The 19,164-nt window shown below is 45.0% G+C and overlaps 1 protein-coding gene across 1 annotated transcript in view; it reads right to left on the reverse strand.

Annotated features, from left to right (window-relative positions):
- The window catches only part of LOC147732630 (40-kDa huntingtin-associated protein-like), a 657,506-nt gene that overhangs the window by 607,069 nt on the left and 31,273 nt on the right, over nucleotides 1-19,164 (reverse strand). The window contains exon 2 of the mRNA XM_086957151.1: nucleotides 16,653-16,699. Coding sequence (XP_086813277.1) covers nucleotides 16,653-16,699 — 47 coding nt within the window. The remainder of the gene's footprint in view (nucleotides 1-16,652; nucleotides 16,700-19,164) is intronic.

Raw genomic sequence — 19,164 nt, forward strand, 5'->3', positions numbered from 1 at the left:
ACACGGCTGCAGATATGCTGGAAGGCAATGTGGGACGATGTATGCGGGCACTGAAGGGAAGCATGGCCTTTTGGGCCACCCTCCCGCTCTCGGTGACCGGCCGAATCTCTTTGCTGAAAATGATCGCCCTGCCGCGCCTTCTTTATTATTTCCGCACGCTACCTGTGTGGGTGCCCAGATCCACCTTTCGTCGTTTGAAGTCACAACTGATCTCGTTCCTATGGGGCTCGGGCAGACGTAGAGTCGCATTAACAACGCTCACCCGCCCGAAAAACGAGGGAGGCCTAGCGGTACCGGACTTCGAGCTTTACTACCTTGCGGCTCAGTTACAGCTCTTTACGCAGGAGGTGGCAAGGGTGTTCCGAGGTCCGGAGCACAAGAGGGATGGAGGCACCCCGCGACATGTCCTCGCTTATATAGCCTTGCAACAGAGGCTTACCCTTAAAGATGTAACCCTCAAAGAGCAAACGTTTAGGTTCTGTTGGAACCGCTCCCAACGTCGTGCGGGCGTACGACATCCATATGCTCCTGAGATACCTCTTGGAATGGTAACGGCGCTCCCCCACGGAGGGGAATGGTCGCAATTAAAGGTTTGGGAGGACGCGGACCTGCAGGTGATTGGCGATTTATACGAAGATGGGGCGCTCAGTCCGTATCAGGTTCTGCAGGAGCGCTTCGACCTCCCGCGGGGAGACTACCTACTGCATGCCGCGGTAACTGGGGCCATGCAAGCGCACTGGAGGGGGGTGCTCTTAGAACCAACAACGACCATGGCTTGTCAGTACACCATGATGGCGTACGAGACTTATAAGGCAGTAACATGCCTGTACTCTAGAATGCTCCAGGAGAATTTGCCGCCCTTAACGGCGCTTAAAGCCAAGTGGGAATCCGACCTGAATAAGGAGATCCCCGAGACGACGTGGGCGCAGATAGTGCGGCGCGCACGGAAGAGCACGAGAAATGCACGCTTCCAACAAATCCACTTTTACATCCTCCACAGAGCCTATTTAACACCTGGTAAAATCAAGAAATATATCCGGGCGGCCGAGGCGGCGTGCCCCAGATGCACTGCAGAAGGGGCGGAACTATACCATATGCTATGGTCCTGCCCTGACCTGAGGGAGTACTGGCGGGCGATTGGCGACACATTAAACGAGGTGACAGAAAGAAACCTACAATATGACATGGCTGTCGGTGTTTTGCATTGGTTCCCACACACTCCCAAAAACAAGATCACAAGTAAATTTATTGATATGGGCCTCCTCTTGGCCAAAAGGGAAATCACAAGACTTTGGAAAGCGAGAACGGGCCCCACAAACAAGCGGTGGGTCAATGAGTTCCTGAAATGGGCTGCTTGCGAAAGCACACTCCGATACCAAATGGCTCGCCGGAAACCAGACGATAAGGCACTGGACACGGCGGCTGCGTGGGAATCACTAGTGCAGACCTTGAGAGATAGCATGTCGCAAGAAGATGGGGACGTTCTTGACCCTGACAGAGACACCTCCCAGGACACGCCAGGCACATCACATAACTAGACAATCATTAGCTCCTGATTACACCCATTGACGTAGGTTAAACAAGCTCTTATGCGTTGGTGGTGGGATTTGGGGGGGGGGGGCAGGGAGTTGGGGGGACAGTTAAAGGGATGTAGGGGGGGGGGCAAGGGAGGAAAACTATAAGCGGACATGTACACTCCTAGCGAAAGGGTTGTGACTGTTATTACACTTAGGCATCTAACACTTCCCTGCTTGACGCCGCCCGACCTCCGGGTTGTGGGCTTAAATGCTGTGTATGGAGCGGAACAGAGAATGGTGCACTGGGGAGTCAGAGATGCAATGTATGTATGGAAGTAGTCTATGTAATATAGGTCTGCAATAAAAACTACTTTTAAAAAATGGAGAAGGGAAAACTGCCTGATGTGTACACTGCACACTCAAGCCAGGTACGTAGGTAAAAATAATTGTGCCTTCCACCAATAGTTGCTAGTCGGAAATACATCAGGTAGGCCAAGAGACAGTGCACATTACTGTGCTAGAGAATTTGCAGAGATTGTAAAGGTCAGTCAAATGAGTCAAAAGAAGAAATATCACTGACCTCTGACAAGTAAAAAACAAAATTCGGAGGTATTAGTTGGGAACTGTGAGGTGGTACTGACTCCACCACTTATGTTCCTACAATTGCCTATTAAATGCAGTAATTCATAACAATGATAAAAGCATCCCTGAAGTTTAAAAGAGATTAAGAGAATTTAAGTATGAAGAGGAGGGGAGGTTTTCTAGAGCCTATGTGGCTATGGAACCCAGAGAGATCAGTTCTAATTCTGGCTATACCTGGCACAAATGACAATTCTGGGTACACTTTTCAGGGCAGTGTCTCTAAAATATGTACAGGGTAGCATACGTTTGAGCAATGTAAATATCAAAACGCAGAGTGTAAGATCTAATATGGTCAAGTCCCATTGCATCTTAGCTTATGTAATTAAGTCTCACCTGGATCTGGCTGATCGCCCTGGCCATGCAATATGACAGGGGCAGGAGAGTGAACCCTAGCATGGCTCAAATTCGATCTGTTCATGGTTCTGTGGCAGAACTAATCTGGAAGCTGGAAATCTGTGACAGCCTGCACAGCGATGTGTGAGCCACGGGAGCCAGGGACAGAAGCAAGCCACAAAAGCCCAAAAGGGCAGCTACCTGATAACGTTGTGACTCAGCTACACCGGAGGCTGTCGAGTTGTGAGCTGGGGCCTCCATCGGTGGATAGAGCCCCTGCTGACACCCAGCCTCCCGTAGCAAAGTAACAGAGGTGCTCCCTTGACAGGGGCAGCGGTGGCAACTCACACCCCGCCATTGCCCCCTTCCCACCCTTCTGTCCATTAATCCATCTCGGAGGGGGCTGAATTAGTGGGCACTGAGAGAAGAGCTCATTCCTGCCCCCAAGGACAGTAGGTGCCACTTTGCAATACAATAAACTCCGAGGGGGATGGGGAGGGTAGTGCAGGGGGCATCTTGTGATGGGATCGAGACAGCGCATGCCTTTCCTTGCGCTACTGTCCTTGCTTGCTGGGAGCCCCTGGAAGCTGGGGTGGCACATCAGGAGTGAACCAAGTGGTAGATCGGTGGGGGGTACACTTCATCTAAGGGTGCCAAGCATATAGAAGAAACTCCCGGGGGCAACTGCCACAGCTAGACTTTACTGAGTGTGAGCATCCTCCACCGTGTGCGAGAGACGGTCCACGAATCCCAGGTCTGGCTTACATTGAGGCCAACACCTGTCACTCTCAGATGACGTGCCCACTTTTGGCCGCAACCTAAACAAGTAGGTGATGCTACCAAGGAAAATAGCCATAGAACCAGTCGATGCCAAGGGGCAATTGTTGGGTGAGGCGCGCCGGCTTTTCTTGCACTCTATGGATATCAGATACTCAGTTTCGTAAGAAAAAGGTGACAGTCGCAAAGAGCCTTTAAAATAGCACTGAAGAGTGACTGCAATGGACCTCTCCCTTGTTCATCCTGCCCTGATGGGCAAAGAAAAGACAAGCAAGCGCTCCTCCCTGGGAACTTTGGCATTGAAGGAGCAAGGAAGTTGCACTATATTGGGGTCTGGTGGTGGTTCTAGAGCATGTGCAGACCCAGAGCGCCTAACACAAGACATATAACAATGGAGGCCGCTGTCAAAATTAGATTTATGTTGGAGGGAAAGTGGGCACAATGGCTATAGATATCGAATTTTTACAAGACCTCCATAAATTAATAGAAAGGGTCTGACAAAAAGAAACTGAAATCCAAAACCTACAGCCTCATTTTTTTTAAAACTGAATTTTATTGGTTTTACAATTAGGCAACCATACAAGGTGTATCAATCATACAATAAGCACATTATCCACAGTAGCCGCAGCTTTCGGTCAATGAAATTTCCTGAGTGTCTTCCTTAGTGTTCATGGTCCAAGGACTGAGTAATGTTAATTACAGTAGTAATCCAGACAATCAGTGCCGATGTTTTATGCATTGAGCTACTACTCCCCTACCCAAGGTCTATGCCCAGCAGATACGTGCACAACCATTACCCTAAACTATAGCCTCCCACTCCCTTACTTCTCCCGCCTGCCCCCCAGCGTGCATGGTCGGGCCTCTCGGGGTGGGTGTGGTGGTCTGCCCCCCCCCCCCCTCCAAGATAGTATTATCTCTTAGTGTACATGGTTCTCGTGTTTTTCTTCGGTGTGTTGATTTCGCACTGTGGTATAATTTACTCCTCTGGGGAAGGGGAGAAGTGAAACCCACCAGGTTAGTGATTAATTAGGCGTGCCAACCCGCCCCCTCGAAGCATGGAATACTAAATCAGCCAATTGCCTGAGGGTCAGCTATCTGAGTGTCCTCCCAATGTTTTAGTTCCTCCACTAACGCCACCAATGCTCTGGCTGCTTCTAGTGAGCCCTGTCCCAGTTTAGCTTTTCTGGTCCTGATCGCTCCATCAACCGACCAGCATATGACCTCTCTCTTTCAGGTTACTGCACTGGGACCTCACTTACCTTTCCAGTTCCGAGCGATCTCTATTTCAGCCATGAGAAGCGTCAAGTCCTGGAATCCGCTTGTGACTTTAGTCTTAGAGGTGTGTGGAAACAAGTGGAGGAGGTAATGTTGTGGCGCGCAGTGGGCCTCTCTGTCCAATACCGCAGTTAACGTGTAGGTAACTGATTTCTAAAACCCTCCCAGATTCGGGAAGCTCTAGAACATGTGGAGGAACTCTCCTAATACTGCTGCACATCATGGACACTTAGCATCCTCGGTCCCGAAGTATCGGTTGATTTGTTCTGGCGTAAGGAATGCTCTGTATAGTCCATAAAAATGAATGAGTTTGAAGCGGGCGTTCCTGGAGACCTTAGGAGTGCGATTTACGATCTCTTCCCACTTTTTCTCCGCTATGGGATCCCTAAGTCCTCCGCCCACCGCTCTCTTAACTTATCTAATGTGGTCAGCCCCTCTCCCCGAGTTGGACGGTACAGGCATGTAACTGCTCTAATCGTGCCTGAGGATAGTACTATGTATTGACACCCTGCTGACATCGGGGGTTCCGTTATCCCCAAGCCCCAATGTTTCTTAATTACCTCTGTTAGAGCTCTATGTAACAGGAAATGCCCCCTCGGGAGCTTGCAGCGATCTTGGAAAGCCTTGAATGGCAGCAGTGTCCCATCTTCGTAGAAGGTCCCTATTGTGTTGGCTACAGCTACTTCCCACTCCTGTAAACCGTGCCATGAGCCTCCATGTGGGAGTTCCACGAGCCAGTCTAGTTGGATGTCCGGAGCATAGGGGTTTTTCAAACGGGATCTCTGCAGGTAGCCACTTCAGCATCTGCGCAGTACCCTGAGCTAGAGTCCATTTGCGGTCCGGCCAGTCACAGAACCACTCGGGACAGCAACTGGATATCAGGGACATGGCGGCCCAGGTGCTCTGCTCCATTTTTACTACCAGACACCCACTGTGTGAGCCATTGGAGCTGAGCTACCAGTTAATAGCTCTCAAAGTCCGGTAGGGTCAAGCCCCCTCCCTACAGCTGTAGGTCATTGCAGTGTGTTGAGCGCCACCCTGCATCTGCCAGATTCCCGGATGTATCCTATGATTAAGGATCTGAGATCACGGAAGATGATCACCAAGATCCACACCGAGAGTACTACGAAGACGTATAGCAGTCGCAGTAATGCCGCAATTTTTAAAAGGGCTATTCTGTCCATCACAGATAGGAGCAAGGAGGCCAGAATTCCATGCTAGATCGCAATCCCCTGATGGCCCTACCCACATTACCCTCCAGGATGTCTAAGGCTTCATGGTTTATTTTTGACACTAGGTAGGAAAGACAATGAGTCTCCCATACCACTTCCTGCTCCATGTGAGGTCTATACTTCCCTGCGGTGGTCAGAAACAGACAGCATTTCCGCCAATTTACCCCTAGGCCTGAGGCTCTATCCCTAGGCCTGAGGCTCTACTCAGATGCTGAAGTAACCCTTTTGCACCATTCAAATATGCATCCGTGTTCAGGAGGAAGAGCAAGAGATCGTCAGTATACAAAGCGATGTGATACCTCTCCCCTATTACCAGCAATCCTCTGTATGGGTTTACCGACCATACGGGGCAGGCCAAAGGCTCCATGGACAGAGCAAACAGGAATGGTGAAAGGGGGAAGCCCTGCCTTGTACCCCTGGACACTCGATATCTGTCAGAGATTGTTATCCCTGCTTCACCTGGGCCAAGGATTCCAAATATGGCAGTCTAGTCCAGGCAAGGAACCCCTCACTGAGGCCAATCTCTCCATTACGCGGAAAAGGTAAGGCCATTAGAGCTATCAAAGGCCTTCTCAATGTCCACCGCTAAGATGGCTGCCTCCTCTTTGTCGTATGTATCTGCCTTCAGAACTCTAAGTGATCTTCTAACATTATTGGCTGTGCTGCGCCCAGGTATAAACCCCGCCTGAGCCTGGTGTATAAGAGTACTCATATGTGAAAGGAGGCGCATGGCAAAGATCTTTCTCAAAAACTTCATAGTCCAGGTTGAGCATAGATAAAGGTATATAGGCTGTTTATCATCAGCTGGTTTGCCTGGCTTCAGGAGTGATTCAGAAAAGGGGGTGGTGATGGACAGAGTGTCTGAATTAAGCAGACCACTCCTACCCAGTCCAAAGATCAGGGCTTGATCCATCACCGTTTTTTAGCTCACTGCACCATCCCAGCTCAGAACCTGGCTACATGCAAATTAGTCTATGTACATCATCTGAAACCAAAAATTAGTGTAAATGCCTGAGAATCACTTCCACTGAAAATCACTAGGATTACAGGTTGAGCATACGTGTATTTAGAATAGTAAGATGCTAATGAAAATGTTGTAAAATGTAATAATAAGAAATGTGAAAATGATTCATTTGTTTTTTGGACATGATAAGTTGAAATTCACAGTTGCTCTATATTAATGCCACTACTCATGTGTATAGGTATAAGATGTGATGAGAGATAGCCATTATTGAGATTATCACAAAAAGACACAATTTTGTAACATGATCGCAATATTGTCATTAAACAACATATATAATGTCCTGCCAGTAGCCTTATACCTGTATGTTAGGTTTTCCTTACTAAACAGCATCCCGAGGAAAACAACAAAAATTCAGCTTTAGGAATAATATAAATACCAAAAGCACCATAACAGAAAGCGAGGGCGCATCTCGCAATCCAACAGTCCTTTAAACAAAAACACGGGAGAATAGAACTACGAAAATGGCGCTGAGAGAGGAGAAAAGAATGTGTATTACATACTCAAACGGCATTGCATGTAAACAATGCCGAAATGCCGATATAGGCAAGGGCGAGGTAACAAATGACAACAAATATAAAGAATAATAATGGCACTGTATAAATCAGAAAGTCAGAGGATAGACAGTTCGAGGCTCGAACCCGCGTCTTGGTAGTTTCCAGATGATTAACTTCCAGAACTACTAAAATGGTACCTACACTAGGGCTTTGCTATTAAGCAGTAAAGCGCGCACTCCGCATCCATACCCTTAATGAAATGCAAAAAAGAATGCATTTACCTTGGCAACTTATAAAACACAATACAAGGGTGAGTGGGATTATCTTTCAGAATTCCGGGAAAATCTCTCGGCCTAAGTCTAGAACCCGCGTCTCTGTAGCTCGCATAGAGTGACATTTAGAACTACTAAAATGGCGCTAAGCTCGTATCCAGTACCTTTACCCTTAACGAAATGCCAAAGAGTGTATGAACCTTGGCAACACACTAAATACATTAATTATGAGGATGGAGGGACCGTAATTAGGAATTCACAGAAAATCAATCGGCCCAAGTTTCGAACCCGCGTTTGTGTAGTTCGTATAAAGTGACATTCAGAACTACTAAAATGGCGCTCACATGAGTTCTGCCGCAAATTACACAAATGCCAATTAGGTAGACAATACTACATCCAATTAGCAAATTAAAAGGGTATTTAAGGCCCGCGCGTTTTCATTGCTTTCATCAGTTGCGGTGAAAGCAGGAAGCCGTCAGGAGCAGGTTCGCCGAGTGTCCGTGGTTGAAGGTAAGGACTGAGCTGCCGTTAGTCAGTAGATAGAGGGGGCTAGAAAGTTTGTTTGAGTAACGAGTAGCAAGAACATCCCTACGCTATATCAGAATAGACTCTAAGTTACAACCTTAAGAGGCTAAATGTGATACTTTAATTAAGGTCTTGCTGTGACTAGGAGTGGGAAGAAATGCAAATGATATACTAAATGAATAAATGGGGCAATGCATCTTAAAGGTTTTGATCGGCACCTAGCTTAAACAGTATAGCTATGTGAATTAGATCACCTAGTTGACACCAGCATTAGCATAAATTTGTATCTCGGTATGGGTCGTGACATCAATCTAAATATTACTCACTTATGGTCTAGGTTGGGAGAGGACTGTACTGATAATATCCCCCCACCCCTCAGTGCACCTGACAGCGCTCAATGAAAAGGAGAGAACGTTGCACATCAGGCGAAAAAGGGATATTATAGCCCTAATCGGTATGTACTATTTCTCAATCACTACACCAGTTAGACAGAGAAACGACAATCTATAATCCCCACATATATATGTATATGCTCTAAAGCATAATGTCATGTCATCTGACATAGGTACTAAGATACCACTGGAAGGGGTGAAAGAAAGAACAGCCTGAATGTCCGCATTAGACGCAAAAGCTATTGGTATGTATTAGTCTATTCCTATATATACCGCCAGTCATTTACTCATTATTTAGAGTATACATTGACACACGTGTACTTTGCAGGCACGGCATGACAACCCAACACAGACGGTGCACATCAATACAACGCACCTGCTCGACAGACACCATTTAATAAAGTGTCAATTAGAACTCTATGAGTAAGTGGCCCCTGATAAATGTAAAAATAGGCCACAAATCTTGGCAGTATGGCATATAATTCCATGCTCTTTTATTATAGAAGTCAATGATCCAAAAAGACCTTGCACTACGTACCTACTCGACAGACACCATTTAATAAAGTGTCAATCAGAACTCTATGAGTAAGTGGCCCCTGATAAATGCAAAAATAGGCCAAAAGCCTCGGCAGTATGGCATATAATTCCATGCTCTTTTATTATAGAAGTTAATGCTCCAAAAAGACCTCGCAGTGAGTGAACCTATCCGCAACTACATAAGGAGATACAGCTGTCCTGAAAATTAATAGAAGGACCACAATCCCTATACTTCAAGTAAGGGCAGTTAATATACAATGAGTAAATTTTATTAGAACAATCCACAACTAGAATGAACTCTCTGTAGGAACAGTGCATTAACTATATGTATTCTCTTTTTTAGAAAGAAGTAAAATAATCTTTGGTTTTAAACCCGTCCGTCCTGAGGAAGGTGCCATAATTGTAACCAACGCACCGAAACGCTTCGACAGTGGGACTTTTAAATGTATATGTTTTATATGTATTTTGTATTTAACTTGTGAACATAAATATGCACGATTTTTTAATGTGGAGTGACTCTGAGGTAGATACCGTAAATCGGAATTGTTAGACAGTATTTAAGATTGTACCAGAGCACCCTATAAATAATACTAATTGTCTGAAATTTTAAACAATGGTTTTTAATATAAATGTTCCCGTATAATAAACTTTTGAGAGTAAAAAATGATATTCTAGTGTGGAGTACGAATATTTACCTAATATCTCTGTAATACCATAATTACAAAACTGGTATTGATTTGATTGTGCAGGCTTTTTTTGGTCACTAAAGGAAAGATTAATACACAGAAAGGATTTTCTTTTGATAAATACTTGATACCCAGTCCTTTCTGGTCTTTGGGAAACTCTCTTTTTTTGGAGGTGGCACCATTAGGGCCTCATGTTGTTTCTGGGAGTCTGCCCACCTCTTGTGCCCAGTTGTAAAGGCCCACCAATCTGGGGCCAGCTCCTCGATATAGGTTGAGTAAAACTCTATTGGCAGGCCATCTGTACCAGAGGTCCCTTTCCTGGCCATTACTTTGACCACCGCCTTGATATCTGAGAGTTCAACGTCCCCTCCCAGGGTTTCTACATTGTCTACTAATATCATTGGGAGCCTAATTGGATGCAAGAACGCATTAAGATCACCCCAGTGCACTCTAGCCTGCTGTCAGAGGCCAGTGTAATAGTCCAGGAACACGCGGTTTATACCTAGTTGGGTACTGATAATGGGTAGACCTTCCTTCCTAAGCTTTAGTATTGTGGATCCCCTTTCGCCTGATTAGCAATCCATGCCTGGAGTGTCCCAGTGCTGCCCCTCTCCGCATGTGCTCCTATCATGTAACTTCTATAATCGAAACACTGTAATCTTTCCACCTGCTCCGCTACTTTCTCCCTGGCCTCCTTTAGCTGATTTTGTACGTCAGTGTGCTCCGGCTTGAGGTGTTCAGTTTCCCTTAATAGTCGTTGTGATTCCTGCACTTCTCTCAGTAGGGTCCCTCTGATCCCTACCGTCTGCGATATGCATCTACTCCTAATAACCGCCCTAAAGGCGTCCCAAACTACTTGGAGGTCTGTATCCCTCCAGTAATTTTCTTCAGGGTATTGAGTGATAGCGGTTTTGACTGTGGCTTGAAAGACCGGGTCCTCTAGGGATTCTGGTTTTAGCCTCCATGTAGGAATACAGGGTCAGGCCCAACTCCAGTACAAATCCAGGAGAAGGGGGTTATGGTGTGAAATCATCCTGGCTAAATATTCGCTAGCTACGACTTGCTCATGTATATCGGGGGTACATAGTATCATATGTAGTCGCACATGAGGGTCATGCAAGTTCGAAAATAATATATAGTTTCATTCTTCCGAATGTTGCACCCTTCAGGATTCCACCCATCCCCAATGAGCTTCCCATTCTCTCAGGCCCCTTGCCGATCTAGCTACTGGTGTGTCCCTTAAAGGCGGGTGGGAGCGATCTAAGACGATATCTGCTATACAGTTGTAATCCCCTCCCATTATGATAGATCCTATGAGGTGCGGGCCAGTGTTGTAAAGAGGACCGAAAAGAATGAGACATGATTTGTGTTGGTGCCAGGGATGCCGTGTCCATATAGCATACCATGTACCACCACATAACTTTCCTCTGGGTCCACCTAGTGACCGGTGCATTTAAAGGGTACCCCTGCCTTAATCCACACCAGCACCCCCCTGGCGAACACTGAGTAATCTGTGTAAAATGCTTTTCCTTTCCACCTGCGCTTTAGCACTCCCCCTTTCTTCGCCTTGTGGTGTGTCTCCCGCAGGAGTGCAATGTGTATTCCTCTCCTGGCTAAGTAGGTGTATACCATATGTCTTTTGGCATAGCATTAATCCTCCAGACATTCCAGGAGAGTACTTTATATTCTAGAGGGGGACCCATAGTGTTCTCTGAGGTGACCTTCCCTCTCACTAGGAGTTCCTGGAATTCTGATTATTCTCACCATCCCTGATCTTGTCAGGGCTCTCTTGTCCCGGCATGCACGTTCCCTCCCCTTCCCCCCAATAATCCCCAACCTAAAACCCAACTCCCACACCCACGGGTGTCCCATCGAGAGGACACTCACTTAATAACAACCAGGGTGGGCTGGTGATATAGTCTCAGAGCGGAGCCCCCCTTCCGGGTTACCCCCATTACTAGGAGCTCAGCCCACTGGGTGTAGGTCCAAATAGTTCAGTTAGGGCATTGACCCCGCGGAGGGTCATAACCGAGCCATGTTCCACACTCATTTTGAAACCGCCTGCCCTACATAATGTAATCTGTCGTTCTCGGGGTATATTGAGGCAGTCTAGCGTTGGTTTCCACTGCTGAGCTAGTGCCCTTGGTCGACTTGGAGTGTCTATCTTCTTGTTCACTGACCAAGGAATGTGGGCTCTTGTCTGGGTTACTAAGTTTAGCAAGTGCTTTGATCACTTTCCCTCTTTCTCGCTGTTTTCCCGCCAGTGTGAAGGCTCCCTTTTTTGTGGATCCCGGCATTAGCCTGCGGGCCCCCCTCGTCTGGGCTTCTCCCCAGACTCAGCCTCTGGTCTCGATTCGATCCAGTTCCAGGCTTCTTGCGGTGTCAGGAAAAATTATGACCCATTAGGCATGATGACCCGCAGTTGCGCCAGGAAAAATCGTTGCATAGCGAATATTGATCTGCCTGAGGAGGCTCTTCACTTCCAAGAAGGTAGCTTGTTGCTTCTGCACTTCTTTGGTGAAGTACGGGAAGATCATTACTTTGCTATTAAGTATTTGGAGGTCTTTCAGTGCGTGAGCTTGTGCCAGAATATGGTCCCTGTAGTGAAGGAGTTCAGCTAATATGAGATATAGCGGCTAGTTGTCTAGTAGGGGAGCAGCTCTGTGGTGCTCATTATGAAACTCCTCAGGGGGAACCATCAGAGGCACTCTGGCGATCATTCTGTTAGAACCCCTGACTCCCAAGGGGCTATCTTCCACTGCAGCACTACTTGTACCTAAAGGCTGGGGGCTCACTAGCAGGTCCCACTGGCCACACTATCACACCGCTCATTAGCTTCAGGCTGGGCCACGAACCCTCCTCCACTGTCCTCAGATGGCTGCACTTGTTCTACTCTGCCTGTTTTAACGGTATCGATCGCACAGGGCTGGTCTCCCATGTAATGTAGCCCCGATCTCCATTCATGCTTAGATCAACTGCTTGGGGCCACGCTGGCCATACACCCGAGAGAGTTCCTCTTTCTCCAGGGCCGCCGGGCCAATTGAGAGATAGTCACGCTTCAGGTAGGCCCTACTGCCACTTCCACTCTTCTCTAGCGGTGCCTCTACCAACATCGGGTGCCTGGCTGTGTACATTCCAGGGGGCTCTGCTGGACGATGTTGCACTTATACCACTTCCAGTTTGCTCTGTGGCACTGTCGGACTCCCGCCCACCATAGATGTGTCAGCCGGCCTAACTCGTCGGGCCCTGAATTATCTCTCGGCTGCACTCCAACTAGGCCTCATTGCCGCCTCCCTCTTCACCTCACTTCTGTGTTTCACTGCATCGGCGGGGATCTAGGAGCATCTGCTCCGTTATTTTTGCCTTGGGTCTCCTTGGATGTCTTGTCAGAGTGGCCACTAAGCCCGCCGTCCCACCATCTCTGCACCGCTCCAGGCTTCTGCTGGTAACTCGCCATCACAGCCAGCTTGTACAGGGGCCTCCGACAGGGTTAGTGTGGCCGTACTCTGGACCGTTAACTCCACCCCGCTGCCCGCTATTAAGACATCGCTTCTCCTCTCTGTGCTGTGCTTCTCCCGAGCGGCTCTCAGCAGGGTTATCATCTCCCGGTGGGTTCAGAGGGAATCCGCCATCTTGACTGGGACCACACGCTCTCTGCTATCTTCTGCTCAGGACCGCCCCCGCAAACGACCCCAAGGGTTTATTCTGTACCCCTTGGTTAACTTAGTGGTCTCAGTCATGCACAAACCTGTGCGAGAACCGAGATGCCAGGATAACAGGTTGGGAGTTCGCCGGATGGGAGCTCCTCAATGCGCGTCCTACTCAATTGGCACCAGGCTGAGCCCCCACCTCAAAACCTACAGCCTCATGCAACAGATCTACAGAAAAAGATACAAGAGCTGACAAAAAATAGGGTTTCCTATATATCCGACTATAACTTTGGAAGGAAATACACCTAACTTGGCACTCACTCACCCTATGCAGCTGAGGGTCCTGAAAGGAATCAAGCCAATCCAGACATAAATGTATGTTAGTCAGAAAAGGGTGCTTTTTATGGTTTGTTATAAATGTTTTCAGTAGTTTTTGAGATGTTAACGTTTCAAAAAAGGTGCGTAATGGGCTTGAAAGAGTAAACACTTTCATATACCTTAAAAGTTGAAATGGCATTTGTTGACCTGATTATACCTTTAGCACAGTTTGAGGAATATGCATGAAATGTGGCAGACACTTAGCAAGTTGAGTAAGATCCATCAATGGGGGCAATTAAAATGGGTAGGGCAAAAATAATTAATTTGCTAATAACAATGTGTGTCACATCTGTGCACAAATTCAGCTGGATATGTTAAAGGATTAGTTTGCGTTATGTCACAGTTTGTGCTTGTGCCAAACCATCAAGTGAGGGTGGGGGGCAAAGGTAAAGAGATAGCAAGGACATTTAATTTGCTTATAACCTTTCCTGTGTTTGACGAATCTGAAGAAATGGGGTAGTCAGTAAGCAAGTTACATCCAGAGCAGGTATTTTAGGGTTTGTGCAGACTTGGCAGGGGCCACACTTAAAAATGGGCAGGAGGGGTTGAGTGGCGGGAATCAAAACATGTTTGATTTGCTTAAAATGCTGGTGCCGTTTGATGGAACAGCTGAAATTTGGCAGAGACTTAACATGTTTGTTTACTCTTGGTTTTCTCAGTTTCATGCAGGTCGGGGCAGGTGACTGAAGTGCATCATAAAAACTTAGAAATTCCATGTAAAATCATAGCTAAAGGTTAGTTATGCTTAGAACACAAACCTGTAAAATCCATGAAATTTACCAGTTATGTTATACAATACACAACAGACTCCCTACCTTACACAGCATGCTATGAAATGATGCTCTTGATAGACAGCTTTTTGAGGTCTCACTGTAAGAAAATACCTCTTTTTGTATGGTCACCATAAAGTTTCTGGACGAATGCTGCTGGTTTTCGACTTTGAGATGTTATGTTATGTTAGCCCAACTTGTAGAGTGCAACAGCTGCCTCAGCAAAGAGGTGTCCCGGCGCTGACTGCATCGAGACGGAAAACTAGAGCCTAAACCGAAGGGAAGAGATGAGTTTTGATTGCCTTCCTAAATGTCAGATAGTTATCCAGACTGCGAATATGGAGGGGAAGGAAATTCCAGAGCTTGGCCGCTAAGTTGCGGAAAGATCACACAGCACAGAGGTCTCCTAACCAGGCTTCAGTGCCTGTGCCCTTGCCATTAAACTGCTATGTCGAATTGGCTCATACCCAAATTGCTAAGCTAACTTGCTTGTAAGGCACTAGTAAGTGGTACCAAGGACATATAACTTAGGGGGGGTCACCACAGGGCCTGTAACTCTAGTTGTGTCACCCTTAGTATGACACAAGTAAAACAAGGCCCCCATCCAGCCATTTGCAGGCTGGAAGAGCATTTCTAGCTGCTGGCCCGACTTTGCCATTTAAAGCAAAGGCAACATCGTATTTTCTCATGATATGTGGCTAAGTCATCCCTACAGCACACCTACTGAGTCTTAAAGCAACTTGTCCAAAGGGCAGAAACAAGTAATTTTACATGTTACAGTAGCAAAAACGCGAAACTGCTGTTTTTACGGTGGAAAAGTTTGGTTACCCAATTGACGAGTGAAGTGATACAAGCGGACTCCTCAGCTGGCTAGCTCTGGAAAGATGCGACCAAACTTGGTCATCCAAGGTATCAAACAACTTGTTACATTAAGCCAGACTTGATTCTCAGGTAAAAATAAATGTAACATGTTGTAGTGTGCAACTTTAGCAAAGTTGCCACTTTGATGTCTTTAGTTCTCTGTGCCCAGACCGATTGAACACGGGATCCTATCACTGAGACAGCTTTCTGTCCTCTTGAGAAGACGTGCTAACGACTCCTGGGAGAGGAGACAATAGGGGCCTGACTTAGATCGTGTCAAGCTCCCTCCTGTAGAAGGCCACACAGGTGTAAGCACAATAAGCAAGCTTCAAAGGAAAAGCCGCTTTTGAAGGGCAAATGGGTTACACATTGTGAGAAGGGCTACTACATTGTTGAGGCAGATAGGCTGGCACTTGGGACAGGAGAGAGCTGTTAAGTCAGTTTTCCTGGGGCGCGTAGCCCCTTGGCAGCCACACATTTGGGTTGGGCTAGGGAGCTCCACATACCAGGAGAGGGGTCCTGCCATGTTGGAAGTGGGTAGAATGGATGCCGCACTTTACAGAAAGTGGCAATTTCTGTGCCTGGGTAGGTACAAATGCAGGAAGAGGAGGAATAACGATCAAATAAAAAGCAAGCATAAGACATTAACAGGGAAGACAAGAAATGATAAGTAGTGGGCTGACCCAAGGCCAACTCTAAGTATTTTGTATGTGCACAATAAGTCTTTAACACCACATAGTTAAAAGTTGTCTAAACAGGAAGCAAGCAAACAAGAGTGACATTAAGGCCAACTTATAATAAGCAATGGACAAACTGCAAGTCCACTCTACGCTCACAACAGGTCTTTCGTAACCAGACAACTAGTACTGCCCGGTGAGTGAGACCTAAAAATCTGTAATCATATAATAAACAAGACAACAAAGATGACCATTATATAAAGGTTGTCAATGTAGGTCTATAACAACCAGATCTACAAACAATTTGTGGAATATCAGCAGACTATTTTAATCAATCCTGTACAGATAAATTGTATGCAAATGTATTTCATGTGCATATCCTAAAAATCTCTTGAAGATACAGCTCTCCAGGACCCATGTTCAACACATTCGGATAGGGTTTTGCACATAATTCATATGAGCAAGAATCCTAAAAATGATCTTGTGATCATACTCTACACAGAAAATACAATGAAATAGCAACAAGGACACCGTGATAAATTAGGCCAGAAGCGGTCAGTTGAGTCTTTGGCATTTATAGGTAAACATTTTGTATAAACATAAAACTCACCAAACTGCTCACTAGCTTCAGCCACATTTGGCTTCCGTAAAAATCGCCTGGAAAAAAATAAAAGAATTACAGAATTTCTCTAACAAATACTTCCTCAGTGTAAAGACATGCATGTATGAATGAGAGAACATTGATGGGGCTACCTCAAAGAAAGCAAAGGCTCTAGACACTTCTACAAAAGCTTTTGTTACATATAATTGGTTTTCTATCACCAGTACTGTCTTCCCTGTGCAGCTGGCAGTGAGAGAGCCCAGTTTGGTATTGCATGCACTACTGCCAGTTGTACAAGGTCTGGCTCATATGTAGTGTTTAAAACATTGATCACAGCTATTAATTTCAGATTTGTTTGACATAGGTGCAGGACTTAGGACAATTAGTCTAGGGGTATGCTACCAAGATCTATAGTGTTGCTCTTTGGGATGCGGTATTCTAACATGTCTAGTGTAAATGTCTTGCTTAAGAACTACTTGTGTGGTATATCAACAAAAAGGTGAGTTACTGCAGCTTACAAAGTTTCGACCATCTGAAGTAGCCGCCTGACTGCGATGAGCTATGGACTTGGGCAACCAATGAGCTCCTGAATGCATGCAGTTCTCTGGTGGGACCACCTATCAGATTAGCTAGTGACAACATACCATACCTGTATATGCAGACAAAGGTATAAATTAGAAGCGGTGTGCAATATATATATATATATATATTCACTGAAAAAACCATAGGTTTCAGCCACGTTATAGTTAGGAATTAGCATTTAAAAAACCTTAGAAATTCACTGTAAAAAACCATAGGTTTCATACATGTTATAGTTAGCTGGACATTTCACTCATACAAAACCATTGAAATTCCCCCGTTATAGTTAGTTCACGCCCGCAATGTACTGCTGATGACGTCCCATATCACTCAAGACATGGTCAGTGACATCACTCATGACATCACTGATGACATCTCAAATGACATCACTGATGACATCACTGATGACATCATCCAGTGAATGTGTCTCTTTCTGAAAAATAAATATTTTTTATATATGTATATCTAAAGGTCGATGGAAGAATAAATGGGTAAATAAGTGTCTAAATGGATGTTTTTTTTTTGTAAAATTGATTGTATAACTGACTTATTAAGTGTATCTTAGTGAATACATGTATTAGCAAGAAATGTTTAAATATGTAAATATCTGTATCAGTGTCTCACTTTTCTATAAGTGGCTGCATGGGTTGGTGAGTAGCTACATGAGTGTGTATATGGGTTATTAGTTTGTTTTTTGAGTATCAGTATGAGTCTCTGTATGGTTCGGTGGGGGGTATTACTTAGCGCATAGATGCATGAATGAGTGACTCACTGTATGTATGTGTTTTGAAGACAGCATGTGTGCAGGACTGTATGGGTGGATGAGTCTGTATGGGTGTGTTAGTGAGTGAATGACTGTCTCAATAGTATCTTTATGAGTAACTACATATGTTTTAATCTAGTATATGTGCGTATTGATGTATATAAGTGATTATATGTGAGAGTGAGAGATTGGACGAGTTCCTGTATAAATAAGTATGTGTTTCTATAAGTGATTGTTTAAGAGAATAAGTATGTGTACGTTTCTGTAAAAGTAACTGTAGTGGTGTGTGTATAGCTGTATATGCAAATAAATGGATGTTTGATAGTTTATTTGCATGTGTGAGTAACTATGGCTGAGTGTCGGTTTGTAACAGGATGTATAGGTGTGTGAGTACATATGATGAGTGAGTACATGTATGAGTGACTATATGGAACTGTTGGTGAATGAGTGGATGTGAATGTAGATTTTGGAATTACTGAATAGGTTGTTCTAACTGGTATTGGTATCTCAATTTTTTTGTAAATTTTAGTTTCTATTTTTGAATGTGTGTATCAAGGGTTATATTACGCCGAGAGGAGGTCTGCCACTCTTTAACAAGGATGATGTCATCAGTGATGTCACTGACCATGTCTTGAGTGATGTAATATGTGACATCATCAGCAGTGCATTGTGGGCGCGCGAGTTATAGTTAGCTGAACTAACTATAACGGGGGAATTTCAATGATTTTGTATGAGTGAAATGTCCAGCTAACTATAACATGTATGAAACCTATGTTTTTTTCAGTGAATTTCTAAGGTTTTTTAAATGCTAATTCCTAACTATAACGTGGCTGAAACCTATAGTTTTTTCAGTGAATTTCAAAGGTTTTGTAAATGATAATTTTTAAATGTATTAATTGTTATTTTTTTATAATTATATACTACATTATTTTAAATTATTTATTTTTAGATATTTTAATTTTTAAATTACATTACATATTTTTTATATAAATTGAAAAATGAATGTTTTAAAAAATATTGAAATTGTAATATTTTTTTTTTATATTTAATTTATATATATTTTATATAGCAGTCAATGATATCCTATGGAAGGAAATTCAAGTTACTGTAACTACGATTAGAATTACTTTTCCGGATCAGTAGTGGGCTGAAAGATGCAGCACTGAGGTCTCTCCTGAT

This window comes from Lissotriton vulgaris, chromosome 2_1 (genome assembly GCF_964263255.1).
Source record: "Lissotriton vulgaris chromosome 2_1, aLisVul1.2, whole genome shotgun sequence".
Taxonomy (NCBI): Eukaryota; Metazoa; Chordata; class Amphibia; order Caudata; family Salamandridae; genus Lissotriton; species Lissotriton vulgaris.